At 36.4% G+C, this 26034-nt stretch overlaps 1 protein-coding gene across 2 annotated transcripts in view; it reads left to right on the top strand.

Annotated features, from left to right (window-relative positions):
• Positions 1 to 26034, top strand: part of LOC136029191 (E3 ubiquitin-protein ligase sina-like) — a 35026-nt gene that overhangs the window by 1985 nt on the left and 7007 nt on the right. The window contains exons 2-4 of one of the 2 annotated variants that reach the window (XM_065707328.1): positions 5607 to 5735; positions 10230 to 10585; positions 19452 to 19595. In XM_065707328.1, coding sequence (XP_065563400.1) covers positions 10340 to 10585; positions 19452 to 19595 — 390 coding nt within the window. In that variant the 5' untranslated portion in view covers positions 5607 to 5735; positions 10230 to 10339. Of the gene's footprint in view, positions 1 to 5606; positions 5736 to 10229; positions 10586 to 19451; positions 19596 to 26034 lie in introns of those variants that run through there. The other variant, XM_065707329.1, reaches the window with a different exon arrangement.

Here is a 26034-nt window from a genome sequence, read left to right as displayed (position 1 = left end):
CAAAAAAGGAATTAATATGCAAATTTCGTTTTAATAATTTATGTGTGGAGAGCCAAAATCAAACATGCAATTCAAAAACGTTCAGAAATTACATAAAAAAACTAGTTTTTTAACTGAAAGTAAGGAGCGACATTAAAACTTAAAACGAACAGAAATTACTCCGTATATTAATGGGTTGTCCCCTCCGCAATCCCTCGCTCTTTACGCTAAAGTTTGACTCTTTGCCACAATTCTGCTTTTTAAAACAATTAAAAGCTTTAGCGTAAAGAGCGAGGGATGGCGGAGGGGACAACCCATTTCATATACGGAGTAATTTCTGTTCGTTTTAAGTTTTAATGTCGCTCCTTACTTTCAGTTAATAAAACCAGTTTTTTTTTATGTAATATAAGATAAGAATGAAATATTCGTCACCTGATAATATTATACGATTTAAAGATTATAAAAATTTGCTGGTGAAAACTTTTCGAACGAGAATACAAAGATATGTTGATAATGCTTTTAGGAATGCGGATTCACCCATAAAAACATGGGATTTAATTAAACAAAAGGTTGGAAACAATTGTAATAGTTTTACCCAGACTTATTAATAGACAAAAATGGTCTTGAATTAAAGGGAAATAAAGCTATATAGGAATCTTTCAGTGCTCATTTTGCTAGTGTTGGTTCTGATGTTATTCGTGGTCTTGGATCGACTTCAGCTCATTCATATTAAGAGTACTTCCCCCAATCAGAGGATACAAGTATGTTTTTGGCCCATGTTAGTTTTGATGAATTCCAAAAAATTTAATAAATTTAAAGTGAGGTAATTTGCTAATTTTGGATGTACTTTCAACTAATCTTTCGAAACACCTTGCATCTGTAATTCATATCTTCTTGTTTATATTTAAAATTTATGTTTATCTTTTGGGGTATTAATAAGCAATTACCCCATTAGCCCATACCCCATTATTTGGGGTATTAATAAGCAATTACCGAGCATTAATAATTACCCCAATTTCAATACTTTCTCCCTTGTCAAAGATTCTAGAAAAGTTATTAGAAAAAAGAATCTTAACTTATTTGGATAAAAAATCTTTTAACCAAATGCCAGTTTGGTTTTAGATCGGGTCGTTCTACTGAAAAAGCAGTTACAGCTCTTTTGCTGAAAATTAATTATTCATTGAATAATGGTAATTACGTATCATGCATTTTTTATGATATAAAAAAAGCATTTGATTCTCTAAATCATTGCATTTTGAATGCAAAAAAAAATTTTGAATGCAAAAAAAAAATTGAATGCAAAAAATTGAATAACTTCGGGATTCGTGGAAGAGCATTGGATTTAATAAAGCCACATCTACAAAATCGCGGATTCCATAAAGAAGTCCAAGACCGTGTGTCTCAGCCTAACTCCCTGGATGATATTGGAGTGCCCTATGGGTCTGAACTTGGACCATTACTATTTTTGACATATATAAATGATCTCCCCAATTGTCTATCATATAAGGGTAGCCTAGCGTCTATGTTTGTAGATGATACAGTACTATCTGTTGAAGCTAAAACCCCTTCATTATTGATTGAGAATTTCGCGGTTGAAATTAATTCAATTATTCTATAGTTTTCTTTTAATTGTTTAGTCCCGAATTTGTCCAAGACAGAATTTATGGTTTGTGGGAGATCTAAGCAAGGAGTTGCTAACGTTGGGATTGATGAGTTAGTTGTTTCGGGGAGTAGAATTAGAAGGATTAAGAGATATAGATAGATATCAAGAGATTATTTTTGATCAGTTTTTCTTTCCGTAGTTATTCTGACCATTTCCGTATAAAATCAACCCAACATTTATGATGTTTGTATCGATTAAAGTATTTTCTTCCTTTTTCAAATCTTAAAATTCTTTATCATTCTTTAATAGAATCTTACCTAAGATATTGCCCCATTATACACCTAAATACATTTCCTAATCATTTTAAACCCCTTCAGATACCGTAGGGAGCGTAATAGCGCTGCCACAGAAAAGAGTGATGTGGGCACAATTTTTTTTTTTTTTTTTTTTTTTTAGACCATTGCACTTTGTATTGAAGGAGTTGTTTTCGCCAAACACAATCAATCAATATTTTGAGATAGCTATTTTGTTCAGCATAGATGACAGATCCGCAAATCATGTCTTTGAGAATGACAAACCCCCGTCCCCAACAGCCCTCAGGGCGGGGGTTGTAATTTATGTCCTGGGGGCATTTAGGGCTTATATAGAAAGGACGATCGTATAGAAGTTCGGAGGGGGCTCATTGGATGGTAATCAAAAGTTCTTGTTTCCTCTTTAAGATTCAAAGTGATCGGAGGGTGGATACAGCCCCACACCTCGTATTTTCCCGAAATGTATCTGATACAAATTTTGAGATGGCCATTTGTTGTCGTAGAAACTTCTAAAAGGGCTTATTGGACTAGAAATTGCAGTGACTAGTGCCTCCTTTAATGGTCAAAAGTGAGTAGTATCACTCCCACTATTTCCTCAAACGCATCCAATCATAATTTTGAAATAACTGTTTTATTCAACGCAGTTGAAAGGGCCGGAAATTATGTCTTTGAGGATGACAACCCCCCTACAGCACTCAGGGCAAGAGTTTTAAGTTATTCCTTGGGAGTATATAAGGTATATATAGAAAGGGTGATCGTATAAACTTCAGAGGGGGATCATTGGACTAGTAATCAAAAGTTCTAGTGCCCTTTTTAAGATTCAGAGTGATCGACAGGTGGATACCCCCCCCCCCACACCTCATATTTTCGCGAAATGCATCTGATAAAATTTGAGATTGCCGTTTGTTGTCTTAGAAACTTCAAAAAGAGCTCATTCAACTGGAAATTGAAAGAGCTAGTATCCTGTTTAATAGTCGAAAGTGATTAGAGGGCAAATAATCCCTCTCCCATGCCCACCACTCCCCAAACCCACCCAATCCAAATTTTTAAATAGCCATTTTGTTCAACGTAATTAAAAGGTCTGGAAATTATGTGTTTAAGAATAACAGCTCCTCAGAGCCTTCAGGGTAAGGGTTGTAAGTCATGCCCTGGGGGTATATAGGATATATATAAAAAAGGTGATCGTACAAACTTCGGAGGAGGCTTATTGGATTGGTAATCAGAAATTCTAGTGCCTTTTTTAAGATTGAAAGTGATTAAAGGGTGGATACCCCCACACCTCGTAATTTTCCGAAATACATCCAACAAAAATTTTGAGATGGTCATTTGTTGTCAAAGAAACTTGGAAAACAGCACATTTGATTGGAAATTGAAAGAGCCAGTGCCCTTTTCAACAGTCAAAAATGATTGGAGGGCAACTAACCCTACCCCCAGGCCCAGCCCTCCATTTCCACAAACACATCCAATTAAAATTCTGATTAAGCCATTTTTTCAACGTAATTTAAAGGTCTGGAACCTATCTCTTCGAGGATGATAGCCCCCCCCCCCCAACAGTTCTCGGGGGGCAGGAGCTGTAGGTTATGCCCTTGTGGCATTTAAGGTATATATAGAAAGGGTGGTCGTATAACCTTTGGAGGGGGTGCATTGGATTGGCAATCAAAAGTTCTAGTATTCTTTTTAAGATTCAGAGTGATTGGAGGGTGAATCATCCCCCCGACCACACACTTCGTATTTTGTCGAAAAGCATCTGATTTGGATTTTGAGATGGTGAATTGCTTTCGTAGAAACTTCGAAAACAGCTCATTTTATTGGAAGTTGAAAGGACCAGTGCCCTTTTTGAGGGTTCCATCCTCAAAGACATAGTTTCCGGACCTTTAAAATACGTCGAAGAAAATGGCTATCTCAAAGTTTTATTGGGTGTGTATGGCGAAATGGTGGGTGTGGGAGGGGGGTTAGTTGCCCTCCAACCACTTTCGACTATTAAAAAGGGCACTGGTCCTTTCAACTTCCAATAAAATGAGCTGTTTTCGAAGTTTCTACTAAAGCAATTAACCATCTCAAAATCCAAATCAGATGCTTTTCGAGAAAATACGAAGTGTGTGGTCGGGGGGGATGATTCACCCTCGAATCACTCTGATTCTTAAAAAGAGTACTAGAACTTTTGATTACCAATACAATGCCCCCCTCCAAAGGTTATAGGACCACCCTTTCTATATGTACCTTAAATGCCACAAGGGCACAACCTACAGCTCTTGCCCCCCGAGAACTGTTGGGGGGTGGGGGGCTATCATCCTCGAAGAGATAGGTTCCTCAACCCTCGCTCTTAACGCATCTTTTACTTTAAATGTTTTAAAAATCGGTCGGTTCCACATTTATTGCAGTCATGAATGCTTCCATCGAGCCCTATAATAATTTAGCCCTAAGAGCAGGGCTTGAGGAGGGGCAGCCATCTCATGTTCGGAATAATATCTATTCGGCTTAAGTTTTAAATTTGATTTTAACTTTCATTAAAAAAAAAACCTTCTTTAGTTAATCAGCAAATAAATTTCCTCTTTCAGTACATTCGTAGATCGGTTTTAAACTGCCAATTCTTATAATCAAACAGTTCGTGGTAACGAACTGTAGTAAGGATTTCACGTCAATGGACGCAGATCATTCTCTACTTACTAGATTTGCTTCTATAGAGTATAGGCGAAATAGAATTCAATATCCAGACTCAGATTTCTTTTTTTTGTGCTTAAAAATTACTACTACCATTGAACCATTACATTTAAGATTGTATACCCTTCTCTTTCTCTTTTTCTGGACGTTTCAAAAGGGATGTGGTAAAATTTATTACTGGAATTTGGCGAGTATTTATTTGACAAATCCTTATCCTAGAGAGGTCTATAAATGTTTCTTCGTAAGGAGTATGTTAATAGGAGCTGTAGGAAAATGGACATTGTGAACTGCTTACTATAACAACAGAACTCTTATATCGTTCTTATCAGGAAGCTTTGTTTGATGGGTTTTATTAATACTTTCACTTAACCAAAGTTTTATAAAAAAAAAGGTACAATCTGTCTTAGCTTTGGAAAACAAAATAAGCAAAATAAAATTTTGGTTTGAGTCTGCTTTTTATGGACTTTTAAAGTTTCACTGAAAAAAAAATTAGAACCTAAGGAAGATTTAAACCACAAAAGGAGAATGCCACCCGTCCAATTTGTGGCTCTGAAATGGTTGCCATTTGGAAACAAATATTTGCAGAGGCGATTTCGAACCGCTATACTTCTACCTCTCAAAAATAAAATTCAACTATTCTACCGATAAAAAAATAATAAGAGCTTGAAATTTCATAGAAATAAGACCACCGAAAAGAAATACAGCTTGCCAAGACAAGGAATGTAGCTTATGGCACCAAAAATCCCTTTTAAAGGATTGCTCTACCGTTCCTTCAGCAATCGTTATTGTGTAGTAGAAAACCACTCAAAAAAAATTTTCTAATACAGAATTTCCATCAAAAAAGAAATTACGTCATTTTTATACAATTCTGAAAAAGGATTGTGCCAGCTTTTCCTCTCACTCAGACTATTCGTTTTGGCTTTGTCTCCAATTAGCCTTGGCTCTCAACCTTTTCATCACTGACCACCAAGTCGATTTTTAATTTAAACTAAACGGGCTGCAGCCCCTTATTTGTATTTAAGCCTTTTCTGCAAATTTCCACTTGTTTTTAGGTCACGTTGTATGTCCTGTATGTGCAGTTGACTACCGAGGAAGCTGTCCAAATTGTCGTCAGCGGATCGTTCTTGAAAGGAATCATCAACTAGAAAAAGTTGCACAGTGCATAAACTTCCCTACTGAAGGTAAAGGGTAGTTTTTACATGTAATGAGTAATATTCGCGTACTCCATACCGCTCAAAGAAACGATGGGGCTGTATTAATCCAAGGAGTAAATCTGCATGGACTATTCTTTTTTTTTTTTTGTAATAATCGCAATGATGAAGTAAATTCGATGCTCCTGCTTGCTATTGTATTTTAATTCAAATGATCCCAATTTTTCAAAACTTACAGTGCATAATAATACTCTGTGACAAATCATGCAAGTTGCTCCAAGAAAAACGTGTACCCAACTTTAGATAACCTTGAATTCGAATTTTTCGGGTTGTCTTCTCTCACATAGTCCATCTTAGGAGTTGCTTGCGTGACTAACTAGCAGACCCATTTTAACTATATTTTTAGTTAAACAGTTCACCTCTTGAGGGGATGACAGCTCTACCGCAGTAAACCAAGCCTTAAAATGGTGTGACTTTCTTGGATACTTTTTCCAGTTGAGTCGTGTTTGAACTGCTTTTATACCTTCTTCTATTAAAGATTATGTGTTTTATTACATGTGTATACGGATGCTATTCCACACGCTTTCAGGGAGCAGCTAATATCTGTCCGTATAACGATTAAAATTTGTTATACAAGTTATTCATTTATGTTGTTGGCATTCTCCAGTTAAAGGAGAATTCAAGGCCAGGTGGGGCAACAGAGATAAGATAAGGGGCTTTCCCGGTAGTTTTATTTTTTGCCCGGTTTTACCTACCTTGTTACTCGTTCAGTCGATACAGGGCCCCATATTTAATTGTTGATTTCTAGGGAAATCAACAATTAAATATGGTTTTACTCCAGTAAAATCATCCGATTTTGGTAATTGTTCTCACAATTATTTCATTTCCGAGTTTGATTCACCTGTTTTTTACAGAGTTTTTTTTTATATAATTATTAGTATTACTTGACTCAAATTTTTTACCCTCCTTGTAAGTGTCGGAGAGAGGAACCCATGGTGATTGGTTTTCTTAATAAAAGTGTCTTCTGTTTTTTTTTTAGAAGTGTACAGCTTTCGAGCGCATGCTTTACGAAAAAAGGATCATCTAGAACCAATTAGGAGGCCACCATTTCTTAACACCCTATTAATTCCATGGTGTTGGCAGCGTTACAAACCAGACACAATATCAATCGTCAACAATCATTTTATTAATGCTAAAACACTATTACAAACCTAAAAAAGTTATTCGGCCCAAGAAGCTTTGCTTGTTATGGGCCATACAACACAATAATAGAGCACTAAAAGAACCATAAATAATACCCAAAATTAAAAAATACATATTAAATAAAGATGAAGGAGAATATAAAATAGCATACAATAGCCTAAAAAAAACTAATAGTAATTATAATAATAGAAATAAGTAGAAACCAAGAAAGTAGAGAAACAGGAAAGACGGATTTGACGATAGAACATCAGAAAAAAAAGAAAAAAAGACAAATAAACGAGGACTTTAAAAGTTAAGAAGATTCTTGAAAACAATTTTAAAAAGAATAGGAGAGAGATACATCAGTTGGGAAAGAATTCCAAAAAGTAGAAACAGTAGGAAAAGAGGAAACAGAAAAAAAAAACAAAGGAGAGAGAGAGAAATTACCAAACTGGAAAGACCCGACGAAAAACTGCCTTTGCAAAAAGAAATAGAGGGACATCCGGAGGGATGGAGTTTTATAATAGAATTGATTGATAAACAGGAGAACTCTGGGCTGCTGTAGATGAACATTTGGGTAAAAATAAATCTGCGAGAAGAACTACGTAAAAAAGAAGAGCACCTGAGCCTGTCTTTGAAAAAAAATTGCTGCAGAGGCGGTGGAAGTGTACCTAGAAAAGCGAAATGCGATAATAAAGATTACTTTTACCTATAATACGATCCAGCTGTTCCAAAGCGACTTTAAAACTTAAAACGAACAGAAATTATGTCGTATATGAAAGGGGCTGTCCCCTCCTTAACGACAGATCTCTACGCTAAATTTTCTTATTGTTTTAAAAAGTAGAACTGTGACAAAGAGTCAAACTTTAGCGTAAAGAGCGGGACGTTAAGGAGGGGACAGCCCCTTTTATATGGAATAATTTCTGTTCGTCTTAAGGTTTAATTTCGCTGCTTACTTTCAGTCAAAAAACTTGTTTTTATTTAATAGTTTAAAATTAGCTTGAAAAATTTATCACGAAGCCAATTTAGCGGCAAATCCATCTCAAACCACTGCAGGCTATTTTGAGAAACCTTTGTATAGCCAAAATGTACTTTTTAGGCCCCGATGAAGCTGTTGCAGAACGGTTCGTACATCTTTTAAATTATGGTATATCTCCTAACTTAATGGATCTCCCGGAAGAAATATTGCAAGAAACAAACAACTATGCCAAAGGTCGAGAAAATGAAAAAGGTGGAAGATGATGTAAATTGACTCGCTGCTTCACTTTACAACAGCCTCCAAACGTGCAGTTCACTTTCACTGTGTCAGGTGGTGTCGATTATAGACGGTTCAACCCTCCTGTATTTATTGAAGCACATGCTGTGCTTATACTCTTAATGGTGACCATAGTTTTCCTTCAAATGAAATGGTTTGCAAAACAACGCGAGGAAAATCTTGTCAATTTAAGAATACCCACCATCGGGTGGAGCCCTTTACTTACTCATTGTTTTATCCAGTTGGAACGTCAGGATGGATAGTGGGTATGCTACTTCAAACATCTTATGCAAGTCGTCCACATCCAACACGGCTTGAAATACCGAGGTATCGTATCACTTTAGACCTGAACATGCCAAACATGGCGTCTTTTGATTTACTTCAATGTAATCCTCAAAATCCATTGAAGCTACACATTAATACCATTACATTTTTTGGACACACCCGAGATGAAACAATCTCCCCTTTCCCAATAATAATTTATGTACGTAAGCAATGGAAAAATTGCATAATTTACAACCCTTGGCTCAAGGGCACTGGGAGGATAGCATCCTCAGAGGTATAATTTTTGGACCTTTTAACTATTTTGAACAACACAGTTTTCAATGGCAAGGGGCTGGCCGACTTTCAATCAGTCTTCAACATCCCCTAAAATGCCGTGAAAGTTCAAACTTAACACGCTTAGCCATTCCTTAGATATTGCTGACACGCCTTTTGGAAGTACATAGTGTGTTTTGATTTAGTAAGACACCCCCCCCCCTAAACATTCCATGAGAGTTTCACCTTAACCACCCAAGCCGTATTGGAGAGCCATGATCAAACATACCCCCTTTTCCCAATTACAAACCTTATATGTAAACAATGAGCACATGCATAACTTACAGCCCATGCCCCAAGGTCTGAATTGGGCTTTTGAACCAGAGGCACAGTTGTTTAACCTTTAGACTATAAGTATTGTTCTAAGCCTTTTGGCCTTTTTCTGAATTTTTTTTTTTCGTTCCAGGTGTTACTCATTTGCTAATATTGTCTTATGTTCGTTTTAAGTTTGAATTACTATTTGACTTTATTCATGTTCGTCTGTGGTTTAACTAAGCTCTTTGCTATTCTTTGAAAGATTTCTTTTGTGGGCAGCATTTTTCTTTTTAATTAGTTTTCCACAATAAAGCGTATGCTCTCTTGTCACTGTTAATGTTTTAAGAATTATCCCATTTTTCTTTTAATTAATTATTTTTTAATATGTTCCTCCGACCAATTGACTAGGGACTAGTGATGGAGCAGAATATATTTCCTCTTTTTTCCTTGTTTGTCATTTTGTCTATCAAAATTCAGGTGACGAAATGGAAACACTGGGTTTCTGTTTTCAATTTTTCATTCAACTTCTGCAACCACCTCCTAAGCCCCAAGATAGGTACCTACCACGGCTACCGGTGACCGCCCATGTTCCTTTATCATAGTTTCTCCTCAGCATAGCTAATTTGTCGTAATGGTACTGTCTCCCTTAATCTTGGCCACCCAAGAATAAAACACATTTATAAACATTCAAATTATTTAGGCTACGTGAAGTATGGTTTCTGGCAACTTGATTGTGTTGACCTTCTTAGACAGATTGCAGGATTATTTATAACCGAAGGAATGGGTCCAATATAAGACAATGGACAATGCTTTTTAGACGGTATATTTTAGTTCTTGATTTCTGAAGGTTATATGTCCAAACAAAAAGGTTTGCAACAAGGCGTATTTCAAAGAAAAGATAAGGGTGCAATTTATAACTTTACCTCTGCAGAATCAATCTTATTCTATGAATCCCCATGGAGCCTGAGTCCCGTGGAACCACGGAGTCCCATGGAATCTGAGCTAGATTAGATGTATATAGGACGGTTAGAAATTATTTTTTTTTATCTCAGATCTTTGAGTAATTTTTTTGTCTTTATTGCCTGACACTTTCAGTACTTGGCTGAAGAAACGGCACGTGTTATTTATTTTCTCCAATGAAAATTTCAGATAAAGCAGTTGGCAGTACATTCGCTTTTAAATGTCACATTCAAATGAAACATTTGATGTCAAACCATTTTTATCTTATATTATAGTTCATCGTAGCCGATCTGTTCCTTAAAAAATGCACCACGCCTGCGTCTGAATTCCAGCCTGTCTCAGCTATCTCTTTCGAGTTTAGTGCGGGGGATATCTCCGAATTATAATGGAGCAAAGGCATGTAAATGGAACAATGAATGGGTTAAAACCTCACGATGGAAATTTGGTTAACTATGAGGCTCTTCTGAGACTATTTGAGTGTAACGGATGTAAGGATTGGGTCACCCCACCGATATATCATTGCAGAAAAGGACATCTTGTTTGTTGCTCATGCAAACAGAATATGAAGGCGAATTCGTGTCATGTTTGCAAGCAGAGACTTTTGGATACATCTAATATAGCAATGGAACAGGCAAGTCCTTTTTTAATAGCTCTTGCTGATGCAAATTAACACGTCTACGCAAAACAAAGCTGAAGAAATTAATTTCATCCATATCCGATTAAAAAAAAACAAAAAAAAACACCAGTTTTTTCAGTGAAAGCAAAAAATGGAGTTAAAGCTTAGAATAATCATTTATTATCCTTCATACAACGAAGGCTGCCACGCCCTCAAATATCACCTCTTCCTGCTAAAATTTAAACTTGGTTTAAATTTCTGCTAAATTTAAACTTCTGTGTTGTAGACAATATGATTAGTATCCACAATAAGTGTAAATTTGATATAAAGGTTGGGGGAATTTAAGGGAGGTGGCTGTTCCCTCATATGCGGACTTGAATTCATTTTATATTTTAAGTCAGTCTTTGCTTTCATTTTAAAAACCTCTTTTTTTCATTCATGTGATGTTCGTTTTTAATACCAAACAGTTCGTGGTAAAGAACTGTAGTTAGGAGTGACTCGGCTCAACAGAAAACGAAACTCTAAAAAACGGAATTTCGGTACTAATAGATACATCAAAAGAATTGAATTTTTATGCTGATTTGAAATCTAGAAGTTTCATTAAATTTAGTCTTACTCATCAAAAGCTACGAGCCTGAGAAAATTTGCCTTGTTTTGGAAAATAGGGGGGAAACACCCCCTAAAAGCTATAGGATCTTAACGAAAATCCCACCATCTCATTCAGTGTATTAGAGAACCCTACTGTAGAAGTTTCAAGCTCTTATCTACAAAAATGTGGAACTTAGTATTTTTTGCCAGAAGATCGATCACGAGTGCGTGTTTATTTGTTTGTTTCTTTCTTTCTTTTTTTCCCTCAGGGGTGATTGTATAGACCACGTGGTACTAGAATGTCACGGGAGGGCTCATTCTAACAGAAATTAAAAGTCCTAGTGCCCTTTTTAAGTGACCAAAGAAATTGGAGGGCACCTAGGCCCCCTCCTACGGTCATTTTTCCCATGGTCAACGAATCTAAATTTTGAGATAGCCATTTTGTTCATCATAGTCGAAAAACATAATAACTATGTCTTTTGGGCTGACTTACTCCACCACAGTCCCTGGGGGAGAGGCTGCAAGTTGCAAACTTTGACCAGCGTTTACATACAGTAATGGCTATTTGGAAGTGTACAGACCTTTTCAGGGGGATTTTTTGGTTGGGGGGTTGAGGGGAGGGCTACGTAGGAGGATCTTCCCTTGGAGGAATTTGTCATGGGAGAAGAAAAATTCCATGAAGGGGGTGCAGGATTTTCTAGCACTATTTCTGAAAAAAACAATGAAAAAATAAGTATGAAAAAGTTTTTTCCACTGAAAGTAAGGACCAGCACTAAAACTTAAAACAAACACAGATTATTACGCATATGGGGGGTTCATCTCTTCCTAAATACCTCGCTCTTTACGCTGAAGTATTTTTAGTAATTTCACCTACTTATTCTACAGCCTTTATGATTCAGGGGTCAATCTTATTGATTTGGGACAAAATTAAAGCTTTAGTGTAAAGAGCGAGATATTGACGAGGGGGTAAACCTCCTCATACACGTAATAAAAACATACAAATATAGAAGTTCGTTACGTAAGTTAATTTGTAAGTTACGTATATTTTTTACTAATAAAAACGTAAAAATTGAACATTATAGTTGCCTTTTTAAGTAACCGAAAAATTGGAGGTCAACTAGGCCTACTCCCTCACCCTTTTTCTCAAAATCGTCTCATCAAAACTAAGAGAAAGCCAATTAGCAAAAAAATAAAATAATACGCAAATTTTGTTTTAATTATTCATTTGCGGAGAGCCAAAGTCAAACATACATTAATTCAAAATCGTTCAGAAATCACATAAAAAAAAGTCTTTCAACTGAAAGTAAGGAGCGACATTAAAACTTAAAACGAACAGAAATTACTCCGTGTATGAAAGGGGCTGATCCCTCCTAAACGTCCCACTCTTTACGCTAAAGTTATTTACTGTTTTATAAAGTAGAATTGAGAGAAAGAGTGAAACTTAAGCGTAAAGAGCGGGACGTTGAGGAGGGAACACCCCCTTTCATACACGGAGTAATTTCTGTTCGTTTTATGTTTTAATGTCGCTCCCTACTTTCAGTTGAAAAACTTGTTTTTATTTTATTTTATCGTGTTTAAATTCAACTAAATTTGAGTTGGCTAAATCCCGTAATCTCAATGGTAGAGTTTAATTGTTGCATAATATTGATTTGATAGTGAAAATTCCCCTTGAAAAAAATTTATCTCTTAAATTTTGTAGAGAAGATGGATATCTTAAATTCCAAGGATACTTTTACAAGTCGCGATGTCTAAATTTCTAAAGTATATATAAAAAATATATAAAATATATATAAAAAATATATAGAAAAATATAAAAAATGTATAAGAAAAATACAAGTAAAAATAAAAGTAAAAGCATATAAAGAAATATATCTCTTAAATTTTGTAGAGAAGAGGGATATCTTAAATTCCAAGACTACTTTTCCAATTCGCGACGTCTAAATTTTGAAAGAAGGAGGCATTTTATTAGAAACATAGTTCTCTAAGAGGATGCGTTCCCAACCATCCCAGTGCAAATGATGAAGACAAGTTTGTCTTCCTAGAACCTTGGCCCTTTCAATTTGCAGTTTTTAAGACTAGTAGCTTCAATAAATAAAAAGAGCTTGGCAGGATAAGACTACGTTTAACAATTACTTGGCGTTTGTCAAGTTTTCAGTATTATTGCGTAAATACATGTAATTTTGATGTTCCATGAACCTTACCCATCGACACAGCAAAGGTATATAAACCTTTAATATACCTTAAAGTAAAGGTATATAAAGGTATATATACCTTTGCTTTATATAGTTGCGCTGTGTCCGTTGATTAATGATGATTCTCGACTGCAAAGGTGCTTGCGTCGACCCTAGCAGCTGGGATTGAGTCATATACTGCGCATTGCCAGGCACAATAGGATATCTGTGAAACAAAAGGACAACAAGACCCCCACATGTGACGAAGGGGTACTTTAACTCTGCAGTATTGTGCCTTAGAAAATCTAGTGAAAATATAGAGTGTAACAACAAACTGTCTAATGCTGTAGGTAACAAAATCTCATTTTTTCTTTGTGATGATATCTTTCCCATTAGTCTCAGGGTCTTCGCTTGCTCTTTCGTTGTGTTCATGCAAAACAGTTATCATTAGTTTTTAGTCTCGAAAGCTATACCGTCATTAGAGAGCCTATCTAACCAAGTTGTCACTGAGGTACAAGAGGTTGCAAAGTAGAGTTTTCAGCGCTATATTAGTAACTTCTTTATTTATTACTCCATGCTCAAGTAACTGACTTAACAGTTCAGACTTGTAGCTGACACCGATAGATGGAGCTTAAACCAAGACTAAGGTGGTCGTTATAAGGACAACATTGAGTTGTTGAAGTCCAAAAAGTGCTTGAAGTGTAAAATTAAATTGTAGGGTGCATTTTTCTGATAGTATGTTTTTTCTACGTTATTATTTCACATCGTTTTTTGCTGGTCTTTGTTTTGATGTAGCCTTTTACTTTTCATTGAAAAGCTTCTTTTAAAAAGAAATCTTTTAAAACTAATTACTATAGTAAAGCAAAGCTGATTAATGTAGTAAGTTGGTTATCAAGGTCTAACTTCAATCATACAACATGCAAAACTTGGTTGTATCTTGATTTTTTGTTAAATTCCTGTGGTGTCAAGCCTTCTGCTCTTTCTTGGTCAACTTCGTTTGAGTAGGAGGTACATCTCACTTTTGTGGTAACAGTTCCGGCATGCATTTGTTTGAACCGATTTGGTTCTTCTATATGTTATCCCCGTTCTCGTCATCACTAACTTCAGCTTCTTCGATATAACTTCGGCCTCTGTTAGGCCCACGCTAGCTAGGATCCGATTTCCTCTTTTTCCTGCACTCTGTGCAGACACTGCATCTTGTCTTGAAAGTTTCGTAAGTGGTTTAGTAGTTTTTTCATTATATGTTTTTCCTTGGCGCGTTTGACTTTAAGGGGTGCCAATTCATAAAATGTAAGGGGAACAATGTGTTTTTTACAAAACTGAACCAAACGCTCCTTTAATATTCGCATTGTGGTTGATTTTAACCCGGAGCCAAAAAGGGTGTCAACCCATGGTGTCGTATAGTCAAACCTATAGCATTTATTTTAACTTTATTTCATTTTTTTTTGTGTATGTTTCTGCGATTAAGTTACCATAACTGGGTAAGATAAAGGTTAACACTGGATCTGTGGGGTAATAACAAGACAACCTTACAAGACAGTTAGAAGTTTTTTTTTTAACAAAATAGATATCTCAAATTCTATTTCGATATTGTTGGGGTTAGAGGAGGTTGGGAAGGCAGAAAATAGCTGGTTTCCCTCTAGTATTTATCGGCCTTTAAAAAGGGCACTAGAGCTAACAATTTACAGTCGAAATGGCTACGACCCAAGTTTCCAAAAAAGCTCTTCCTGTTTGAAGTGGGTGGTAAAAGGTTTTGGTAGCCCTTTTTGGGATCCATTTTTAGTAAAATCAATGTTTGTGCTTACTTTATATCTGCATTTGGGTTCACGTAGCCATGGTAGCCATGGTAATTCTGATTTTAAGGAACTGAAAAAGGGGATCAGAACATTTTCTTTGAGGGAAGTGGGGTGGATGTCTAAGCAAAATAGATATATTTGTACCCCTGGTTTTCCATTGTTTTGTTAGAGGGGTAATTCCAAGAAATTTTATTGGGTTTTTCATTTGAATCTGATTCAGGAATAGTAACTATGATTTTGACTAATCTTAATGGTAAAATTTATTGCAAAAACCTATTTATGAGAATTTTGAAAAACAACCTGAAAACACAATAAAATTTCTTGGAATTACCCCTCTAACAAAACAATGGAAAACCAGGGGTACAAATATATCTATTTTGCTTAGACATCCACCCCACTTCCCTCAAAGAAAATGTTCTGATCCCCTTTTTCAGTTCCTTAAAATCAGAATTATATGTACCTCTCTGTGTGGCGCAGTATGTTTGCGAACAAAATATTTTATAGCCTGTCAGTCAACAAAAAAAATGAGACGGCAAATTTGTTTTGGTATCAGGGTCAAAAGTTTTTTCGAAGTAACGTTCTTATCTTTTCTTTTTTTTTCTTCTTTGCTTTTTTCTTTTTTCTTTTGAAGTTTTTTTTTTTCTTTTGAAATTACTAAGGGCATTTGATTATTTAGTGAACTTCTGTGCTGATAAGGAATGACAAGCGATCTGTCTGATCAAATAATAAAAAGAAAATAATTTTTTGACTGGAATTAAGGAGCCACATTAAAAATTAAAACGAACAGAAATTATTCTGTATATGAAACGGGCTGTCCCCTCCTCAATGCCACGCTCTTAACGCTAAAGTTTTTATTACTTTAAAAAAAAAGCGTTGTGACGGAAAGTCAAATTTTAGCGTAAAGAGTGAGGTGTTGAGGAGGGGACAGCGAAGTCAATATCAGAGAGGGCCCTCCCGGCATAACTGATGCCAATTCTGAAGGAGACACGGTGTGCCTTGTTCAGAATTTAGTCGAAACAATTCAGTTACAACAGTTCAATTACAGCAGTGCATCCTTGCTGTACTCCGTTGTTGCTGGGGAAGGAAGAAGAAAGCTAACCGTTTACCAGGAGGGCACTTCCAGTGTTTCTATAAAGTTCTTTAAAGATGCTATCTTAGTTTGTAGGTAGGCCTACAACTTCCTGAATTATCCACAAGGATCGTCTGTCTACAGTATCAAAGACAAAACGGAAGTCAATGAAAGCTATGTACGTTTTTTGTTGTTGTATTCCAGTGTCTTTTTAATGATCTGTCTGACTGTATATATGTGCTCAATTGTCGATCTGTCTGGCAAAAATCCAGCTTGTTGGGGGCGGAGAAAAGTATGTTGTAGACTTGTTGCTCGTTTCAGCAGAAGCATCGTAATTACATAATGTGCAACAAATTTACAACAAATGTTCGCAATTACATCATTACAAACAGCTTTCCAGGAACAAACGGTAGGGTGATACCGCGGCAGTTACTGCAGCGAAGCCCTTGCGCTTGAACACGGGCACAAGGACTCCTTTCTTCCAGTCTAACGGTATTAATTCAGTGCACCAGATGATCTTGAATATCAACTGCAGCCAAAGTATCATCCTAGGGCCCCTTGTTTTAAATAGTCTTGAATTGATGCCACAGGTTCTATCTGCTTTGTTGTTTTTAGTTTTTTTTTTAAGGCGGAATTAATCTCCTCTAGTGAAATTTTGACGTCTTCGGGGGCAGCGGCGGATTCTGTAGTGGCAGTGACGAGCCTTTAGTCAATGCCATCTGGCGGAGCTTAATTTAGTAGATTATCGAAGCGTTTCTTCCATAGACCAGGACATTGTTATTAGTCGTATGCTGTTTCTCCGTTTGCTGCTTCCAGGCTTGCGGATGCCATGGTCTGTTGGCCGGTCAGCTCATGCAGAAGTTTGAATGTTTCACCAGTGTCTTTCTTTTGGGCAGCTAGGTCGAGCTCAGTGGCTTTGCCCGCTATAAACTCTTTCTTGTCCTTTTGGAGTATATAGTTACGCTGTTTGTTGGTGTGTCTGTAGAGCGTCATATCTCCTCATAGTTTCGTTCGCCGTCTCTGTTTGATTAGCTCCAACGTTTGGCTGCTTATCCACTATTTCTTTTTTCACTGCTACGAGCCCATAGCTTCTGTGGCTGATGCGAGATACATTGTAATTGAAAGTGTTCCACGCTGACTCGCTTTCTGAGCACTGGTTGAGAGCCTCAAATCGGTGGGAAATTTCAACTATACACCACTTGCAAACCGAGGGATCGTGCTGCGACCGAGTAGCGTCTATCTTCTTCGAGAATGAGGAGTTAGTCTTGTTGGTACTCAATCGAAGTTTGATTCTTACAGAAATGAGAGACGGGCGTCGGTATTACCGAGATCGGTACCTCTGTGTAAGCGACCGTTCTGGAAAGACAAGAGCCAGCGTCGTCTAATAATGATGAAGTCAAGCATCTTTTTTGTTGTGCCATCGTTGCTGTACCATGTATACTTCGTAATGCCTTCGATAGTGTGTACAGTGTACTTAAATAAGAACACGATCACCCCTTGGGAAACCTCTATACGATTAACCTCTGGGGGAAAAAACAAATAAACACACATTCGTGATCTTTCTTCTGACGAAAAATATAATGTTGCACATTTTTGCAGATTGGAGCTTGACACCCATACGGCAGGGTTCTTTGATACGCTGAATCTGATGGTGCAATTTTCGTTAAGATTCTTCGACGTTTTTGAATTGTTTCCCTATTTTTCGGAAATTAGCAATTTTTTCCAGGCTCATAGTCTTTTATGGGTAATACAAAGCTTAATGAATCTCATATATTGGGAATCAACATAATAAACCGATTCTTTATCGGCTTATTATAAATCGGAGATATATCTAACGATATAAAATTTTTGTTCTTTTAGTTTTGGCCACTATTGTGCTGTTTCGCTCCTTACTTTCAGTTCGTTACCACGACCTGTTTGATATTTACCTGTGCATTCCTACATTTTCCTGTAACAATTCCTACTTTTAGGCTCTTAGAGATCTCAAAATAAACCCTAAATTTCAGCTAGGGGCCTCAATTGGTGGTACCTTCAGCGACGCCAATACATGGAAATGGAGGGCGGATAATAAAAAAGGTATATTTCAAAACCTAGAGGGGCTCAATTTTGTTTTTATTTTAGTTTTTGATTAAAATCCGAAAAAGAATATTTTCAAAATATAAGGCGGAGGAAAACATATAGAGGTCATTATCTCATGCCCTTTGGATTTGTCAAATACTTGTAGAGCTGAAAGAATCAGATATTTAGAGAAAAAAACACACGAAAAACAGAAAATCAAGACCATAAGAATTTGTGATAGATCAAACAATAAAAAAAAAATATGTAGAAAGCAAGACTTCTTTAAGAATAACCAGAAAAAGAAGGGCCTCAAATTGGTGGTCATATCTTAAACTACGAACTGCGAAGAAGATGAAAAAGAAAATATAACCTTTTTCGTGGTAACTGTTTGGATTTTGAGGTAGGAATCCTTAAAAAATAAAACGTGATAGGCTTACTCACCATTAATTGCTTTAGCCTCTGTCATTTTTTTTTTTTTTGTCGTATTATGGTCATTTTGCAGACTAAGGCCCAAAACACACTTGGCGTTTTTGAGATAATGCCCAAAATATATCCTGCCTTGGACCTTGAATAAATCAAGGCCTATTGACCGTAAATGAAAAATCAATGTTAATCCAGTTTATTTGCCCTAAACGATATGCTACTTTAACAAAATTTGTGGTCATTTACATTGAAAAATTTCGACCTATTAGTCTTCAGCATGGCTTCTAGATTAACTGCTGCCCCCGTGCATATGCGTGCAATAAATTCAAAGGACGGGGGCATACACTGTTTTTTTCAATGCGTGTGGGGGACAAATTTGTCATTTTTCAGCTAAAATCAAAGTAAATACAAAACGGCTTTGTTCAATAAATAAATATGGAATAATTAGGAATAAACTTACATCCCCTTAATTGACAACTACTTCCAAAGTCCAACTTAATAAACTTTTGTTGCACGCTTTCAGATTTATTGATGGTCGACTAATTTTGCGACGGTAGAATGTTTACCCCCGAGTGCGTATACGCTAGGGTAGCAACGGCAAAACAAAACAGTCGCAAAAAATGTCAGGCGTGTCCAGGGCTTGTGGGTTAGTTCAATGGTTCCAGTGCAAATTTTGGACCGATTGAAATGGGTATTCGAGAAATTGTGTAATTTCCAATTTATTCTCTTAGTTCTTATAAGAAAGTCGTAAGGGCTCAATTATTTTATTTTTTTAGGTGGCTCTAACAATTGCCTTTCCTTGTAAATTTCAAAGTCAAGGTTGCTCTGAGTGCCTTTTCCTGGATAGTAAAGCAACACACGAAGCATTTTGCTCTTTCAGACCAGTTCCTTGTCAGTACGCCACAAATGGTTGCAAAGAGGTAAGATATCTTTACTTTTACCTCTTACCAAAATGAATGAGAATTTGGCAGCAGTCTTGTGAATTCTGGACTAAACACTGTAATAACAAACTAGTAGTGTCGTTAAATTTACCATTTATCAGTTCCCACATACAATGGTTGTCGCTATGACAATTGCACAACAACTTTCTCTTTTCCATGTCGAAGCAAAGTATGATGTTCACTGATGTTAATGGAACAGCTAAAACAAAAACATCCAGGGACGTATTTTGCTATTGGACAGGGGGTAACTACCCCTGACTCAAGTTTGCCCCCCTCCCAGCTGAAATTTGATGTCTTCAAAGATCTTGTCAATAATGAAATATGCCTATATAATTACAGAATCCACATATGCGGATCAGTTATTTCTATTATATATTTCCCTTTATGTTACCATAGGGCTCAGTTTCGAGTTTTCAGTGTTATTTCAGTAGACTTGGGGAAATTGGCGGCAACTAACCCCCCCCCCCCCCCACCCTGGGACTAGAAGAAATTACGCCACTCGGAACAGTCAATGGAAAAATTACTTGTTTCCTAGAAATCTTTTTATGATTCTTTTAAGCCATATAAATAAGAAATAGGTTAGAAATAAACAAATTTTGATTGGAACTCATCACTGTGAATTTCCTAATTTTGTTTCTCGCTGGTCCTTACTTCGGAAATTCTGCCGATTCTCATTGATCTTATTGGTAAAAATATCGCCAATGTTTAACTCAATTCCCAGAAAGGATTCAAAACCACTGACCCGTCGTAAAGAAGGGCTTCAAACTTAACCCACGACAAGGTTCTGTGCTTGAATGGCACCTAACCTTACAAAGATTTTAAATTTGTACCATACTCAGAAAGAGAACTCATCTGTTTTGTCCTTAATTTTAGGCGTTTTTATAGGAAAGTATAGATTGATTATCCTTCGTTGAGAGCATTAAAGAAGTGGTAGGGTTAACGAACGAAGAGGAAAGGAGAAAATGATTTGAAACCAGTTTCAAAAAGGGCCTTAGGGTTTAGTAGAGGTAGTAATAGCTTGAGGAGTCACATTCCTCTAGGAAATTATAGCCTAGTAAACAACACAGCATTCCCACCGGATTCCGATTTATGGATAATTCTTCTACGGGTTGCCTCCTCGTAGTAGCATAATATTTGTAGGCGTCAATATATAATGAGTCGGAAGTACTAGGCTTGAGACTGTTTGTGCAGGATTTCATTTCTTGTTCATAGAAGAGCATCGCCAAGTGCTGAAAACCATGTTGTGACCAAGATGGGCTTAGGATTACACAAAGCCTCAATTCATGTTGGAGGTTCTAGGGACTTCTTACTGTCCGGTTCTAAGCCAGCTCCAGCGCTTCAGTGTAGACTTGAGAAGATATTTTGGTCCCTGTCCGGCGCTGGTGTCCGGGAAACTTGATTTTCCAGAAGCCAAAATATTTTCAATGATTTAAAGAATATGAAAATTAGAACTTGGAATGTTATGATGTTAAAAATAACTATTATACCGACATTTTGACTGATGAATTCGGACGATTCGAAATGGACCCAGTAGGAGTTTTAGAAATCATATCCCAGGGATAGAAAACGTAAAATTAATTGATATAGAATTTGTTCACTGAGGAAGAAAGGATGGGGTACATAGACACAGGGTAGGGATAATGATGAATAAGGAAGATAATGATGTTAAGTCTTGTTTAGGCTGGGAAGGTGTTAATAATAAAATTGTAATCACTCTTTTTATGACTAAAAAGCTCAGGATATCAGTTATAAAGTATGTACTCCTGAGAACCGACTGATGGAGTTGCTAGTGACTCTGAAGGATTTTACTTACAGTCACAGCAGCAAATAGACAGGGTCCCAGGTAGAAATGATGTGTTTTTATTAGGAGATTTTCACGCCCAGAGCGGTAGAAATAGGGATAGATGGTATCCTCGCCTATATAAATATGGTATAGGAAAAAAATAGGAATGGCTACAGATGGCTGCAATTTTTTAGGTATAAGAACCTAGTTATAATCAATACGATGTTTTGTCATAAAATGGCCCATATATTAACATGGTATTTATGTAATGACAAGACAGCAGACCTTATTGATTATGTTATAATAATATTGATTATGTTATAATAATGTTATAATGAATAATAAATCGAAGACTGGCAGGATCAATACAAGATACTAGAACTGTAACTAGGAATATTAGTGAGAAAGCTTTATGTTAAACACAGAGGAGAAGGTGCTTATACAAGAATGATCTGGGTGATAGATCACTTGAAAACAAAAGGAATGTAAAGAAAGTGAAGAAAGCATAAAAATATTACCAAAGAGGTGTGAAGTAGAGGAGTTGAATAAAATTGCCGAGGTTCTGGAAGATGTAACTAGACGACATCATAGTAAAATATTATTCTGGCATTTTAATAAATTGAGAGGGTGTTGTCAATCTGGACTTGTCCCGGTTAAAGGAAGGAACGGGGCCGCAACTATTGATAAGGAAAGATTTAAAAACAGATGGGCAGAACATTTGGAGAATGCGCTAAGCCGAGACAGAGTTGCAGGAAAAGATGGAGAGGAAAATATTAAATTTTGTGATTCCTTGGATTTAAAGGAACACTTGCTTTGTGAGGAAGAATTAGTGACAGTACTAAAAAGATCAGAAAATAATAAGTTTCCAGGTGCTGATAGTGTGGTAAATAAGTTTCATAAATATGGTGGCTCTGAGGTTAGAAATAAGTAATTGGAAATTACGAATATGATTTTTGGAAATGGAAAAGTACCTAGCGACTCTAGAAAAAGCTTAATTAAACAACTGTATAAGAAAGGTGATTATAGTGAGTGTGGTATTTATCGACGCATTAGCCTTGTCCTTTTAGGTGGAAAATGACTTAGTAATATGATACTTTTTAGACTGAGAGATGCTGTAGACAATGTTACGAGAGAAGAACAGTACAGTTTTAGAAAAGGTAGAGGATGTGTCGACCAAATTTTTACTCTTAGGTTAATAATTAAGAAGTGCCTGAGTAATCAAACACCTTTGGTCCTTAGTTTTGTTTATATGAGCAAGTGTTTTGATTATGTTGATAGAAGAGCCGTAGCGAAGGCCTTATCCTTTTATGGTATACCAGCACTAAAGTGATTAGTGCAATGTACGAAAATAACACTGCTGCGGTTAAGGTAGTAAATGTGGTTAGTAGCTTGTGGCGTATTCAGTCAGGAATAATGCAGGGTAATGTTTTATCCCCCTTTATATGGATCATTTTAATGGGCTTTATCTTAAGGAGCAAAGAAAATGCAAAGGGAGAACACGGAATCGAATGGGGAAGAAAAACTCTACTGGACTTAGGTTATGCTGAGTGTGAGAAAAATGAATGAGCTTTTAGAGGTTTTGCGAGTTCAGGGTGCTCGAATTGGTCTGCAAATCAATGTTAAGCAGACTAAGTCACTAAGACTGGGTTAACGCTGAGACTGGGTTAAGGTGACGTTGGTTAACGAAAAGATAGATCAGGTGAACAGCGTGGCCAACATTGGTAGGATCATTAGTGAAGATGGAGGGAGAAGTGCAGATGTTAAAAGTTGAATAGCCAAGGCTCAGGATGTTATTTATATTTTGTTCAGGAAAATTCTTGCGTGCAGATTTTTTCTGTGGAACGTGTTGCGTCCGGATTTATGTTCGTGAAACTTGTTACATGCTGATTTTTCTTTTCGTTAATGTTGAAAATTGTTTTTTCTCCTTATGAAATTAATTTTCAACTGAGAACTTTTTGCGTGCTGATTTTTGTTTGTGGAACTTTCTGCGTGCTGATTTTTGTTTCTTAAACTTGTTTCATGTTGATTTTGCTCTTAGTGAAACTTTTAAATGGATTTTTCTCCTCGTGAAGCTGATTTTATTCAGGGAACTTGTTGCTTGATGATTTCCGTTCGGGTAAATTGTTGAATGTTGATTTTTCTCTTCGTGAAACTTGTACATGGATTTTTCTCCTCTTGAAACTAATTTTTCTCAAGAAACTTGCTGTGTATGGATTTTAGTTCGTGGTTATCTTTGCCAGCTGATTTTTGTTCGTGAAACTAGTTGCATGTTGGTTTATCTCTTCGTTAAAGTTGTACATTGATTTTTCTCCTGGTGAAACCAATTTTCTTTATGGAACTTTCGGCATGCTGATGTTTGTTCATGAAATTTGTTGCATGTTGATTTTTCTTTTCATTAAACTTGCATATTGATTTTCCTCCTAGTGAAACTGATTTTTTCATAGAACCTGCTGAGGGCTGATTTTTGTCCATGAACTTGTTGCGTGCAGATTTTGTTAATGAAACTAAGTTATTTTCTTCGTGAAAGTTGCACATCGATTTTTCTCCTCGTGAAACTTGTAGATTAATTTTTCACCAAGTGACACTAATTTTCTTCATGGAACTTGTTGCATTTTGATTTTTCTGTTCATCAAACTCGTATATTGATTTTTCTCCTTGTGAAACTGATTCTTTTCATAGAACTTGCTGCGGGCTGATTTTGTTCATGGAACTTGTTGCATGCAGATTTATGTTCCTGGAACTTTCTGCATGCTGATTTTTTGCTCTTGAAATTTGTTGCATGTTGGTTTTTCTGTTAGCAAAACTTTTACATTAATTTTTTCCTCATGAAACTGATTTTGTTCATGGATCTTGTTGCTTGCTGAATTTTCTTTGTGGGACTTGTTTTGTGCTGATTTTCGATCGTGAAACTTGTAGCAGGTTGATTTTTCTCTTCGTGAAACTTGTAAATTGATTTTTCTCTTCACGAAACTTATTTTCCTCGTGGAACTTGCTGCGTGCTGATTTCTGTTCGCAGAATTTTTTGCATGCTGAATTTTCCTCGTGAAAATGGTTGTATGTTGATTTTTCTCTTCGTGAAACCTGTACATTGATTTTTTCTTCTCGTGAAACTAATTTTGATCATGGAACTTTTTGCGTGCTGATTTTACTTCGTGGAACATGTTGTGTCCTTATTTGTTGTATCTGAGTGAAGATGTTAAACGTACAATAGCCAAGGTTAAGGATGTTGTTTACATTTCGTTCATGGAAATTTTTGTGTGAGATTTCTTTTCGTGGAGCGTGTTGCGTGCCGATATTTGTTCGTGAAACTTGTTGCATGTTGATTTTTCTCTGTATGAAATTTATGCATTGATTTTTCTCATCGTGAAACTGTTTTTATTCAGGGAACTTGCTGCTTGCTGATTTCCACTCGTGGTACTTGTTGTGTGCCGATTTTTGTTCTGGTAACTGTTGTTCTGTTCTAAATTTTGTTTTTAGAACTTGTTGCGTGCCAATTTTTGTTCGTGAAACTTGTTGTATTTTGACATTTCTGTTCGTGAAATTATTACATTGATTTTTCCGCTCGCGAAATTGATTTTTTTCCTGAAGCTTGCTGCACGCTGATTCTTCTTTCTATATGAAACTTGTTGCATGTTGATTTTTCTCTTCGTGAAACTTTTATATGGATGTTTTCCCCCGTGAAACTGATTTTGTTCATGGAACTTGCTGCATGCTTATTTTTGTTCGTGGAGCTCGTTGTATATTGGTTTTTCTCTTCGTGAAACTTGTACATTGATTATTCTCCAAGTGAAACGAATTTTCTTCATAGAACTTTTTGCATGCTGACATTTGTTCGTGAAACTTGTTTCAGGCTAATTTTTATCCTTGTGAAACTTGTATACTGATTTTCTCCTCGTGAAACTGAGTTTTTTCATAGAACTTGCTGCGGGCTGATTTCCGTTCATGGAATTTGTTGAATACTGATTTTTGTGTAAGAAACTTGTTTCATGTTGATTTTGCTTCGCTAAACTTGTTAATTGATTTTTCTTCTCTTAAGTCAGTTCAGATGACACTTCATCTAATTTAACCTATCTTATCCTTTGTAGGTTACGTTAGTCTGACCTAACGTACTAGCATATCAAGATAATTTACGTTTCACGAACAAAATCAGCACGCAACAAGTCCCACGAATAAAATCTGTTTCATGAAGAGAAAAATCAACAGGAAAAAGTTTCATGAACAGATTTCAGGTAGCAGCAAGATCCAAGGAAAAAAATCAGCAGGCAGCAGGTTTCATGAACTAAATCAGTTTCACGAGGAGAAAAATCAATTTAAAAGTTTCAACAAGAGTAAAATCAACATGCAAAAAGTTTCACGAATAAAAATCAGCACGCAACAAATGTTACGAACAGAAATCAGCACGCAACAAGTTTCATTAATAAAATCAGGTTCAAGAGGAGAAAAATCAATTTGTAAGCTTCACGAAGAGAAAAATCGACATGCAACAAGTTTCACGAACAAAAACGACACACAAAAAGTTCCATGGACAAAATCAGTTTAATGAGGACAAAAATCAACGTACAAGTTTCACGAAGAGAAAAAATCACCATGGAAAAAGTTTCGCGAACAGAAATTAAGCACGCAACAAACTCCAGG

This window comes from Artemia franciscana, chromosome 7, assembly GCF_032884065.1.
Source record: "Artemia franciscana chromosome 7, ASM3288406v1, whole genome shotgun sequence".
Classification (NCBI taxonomy): Eukaryota; Metazoa; Arthropoda; class Branchiopoda; order Anostraca; family Artemiidae; genus Artemia; species Artemia franciscana.
Note: the sequence above shows the minus strand (reverse complement) of the source record. Positions and strands in the feature narration are given on the sequence as shown.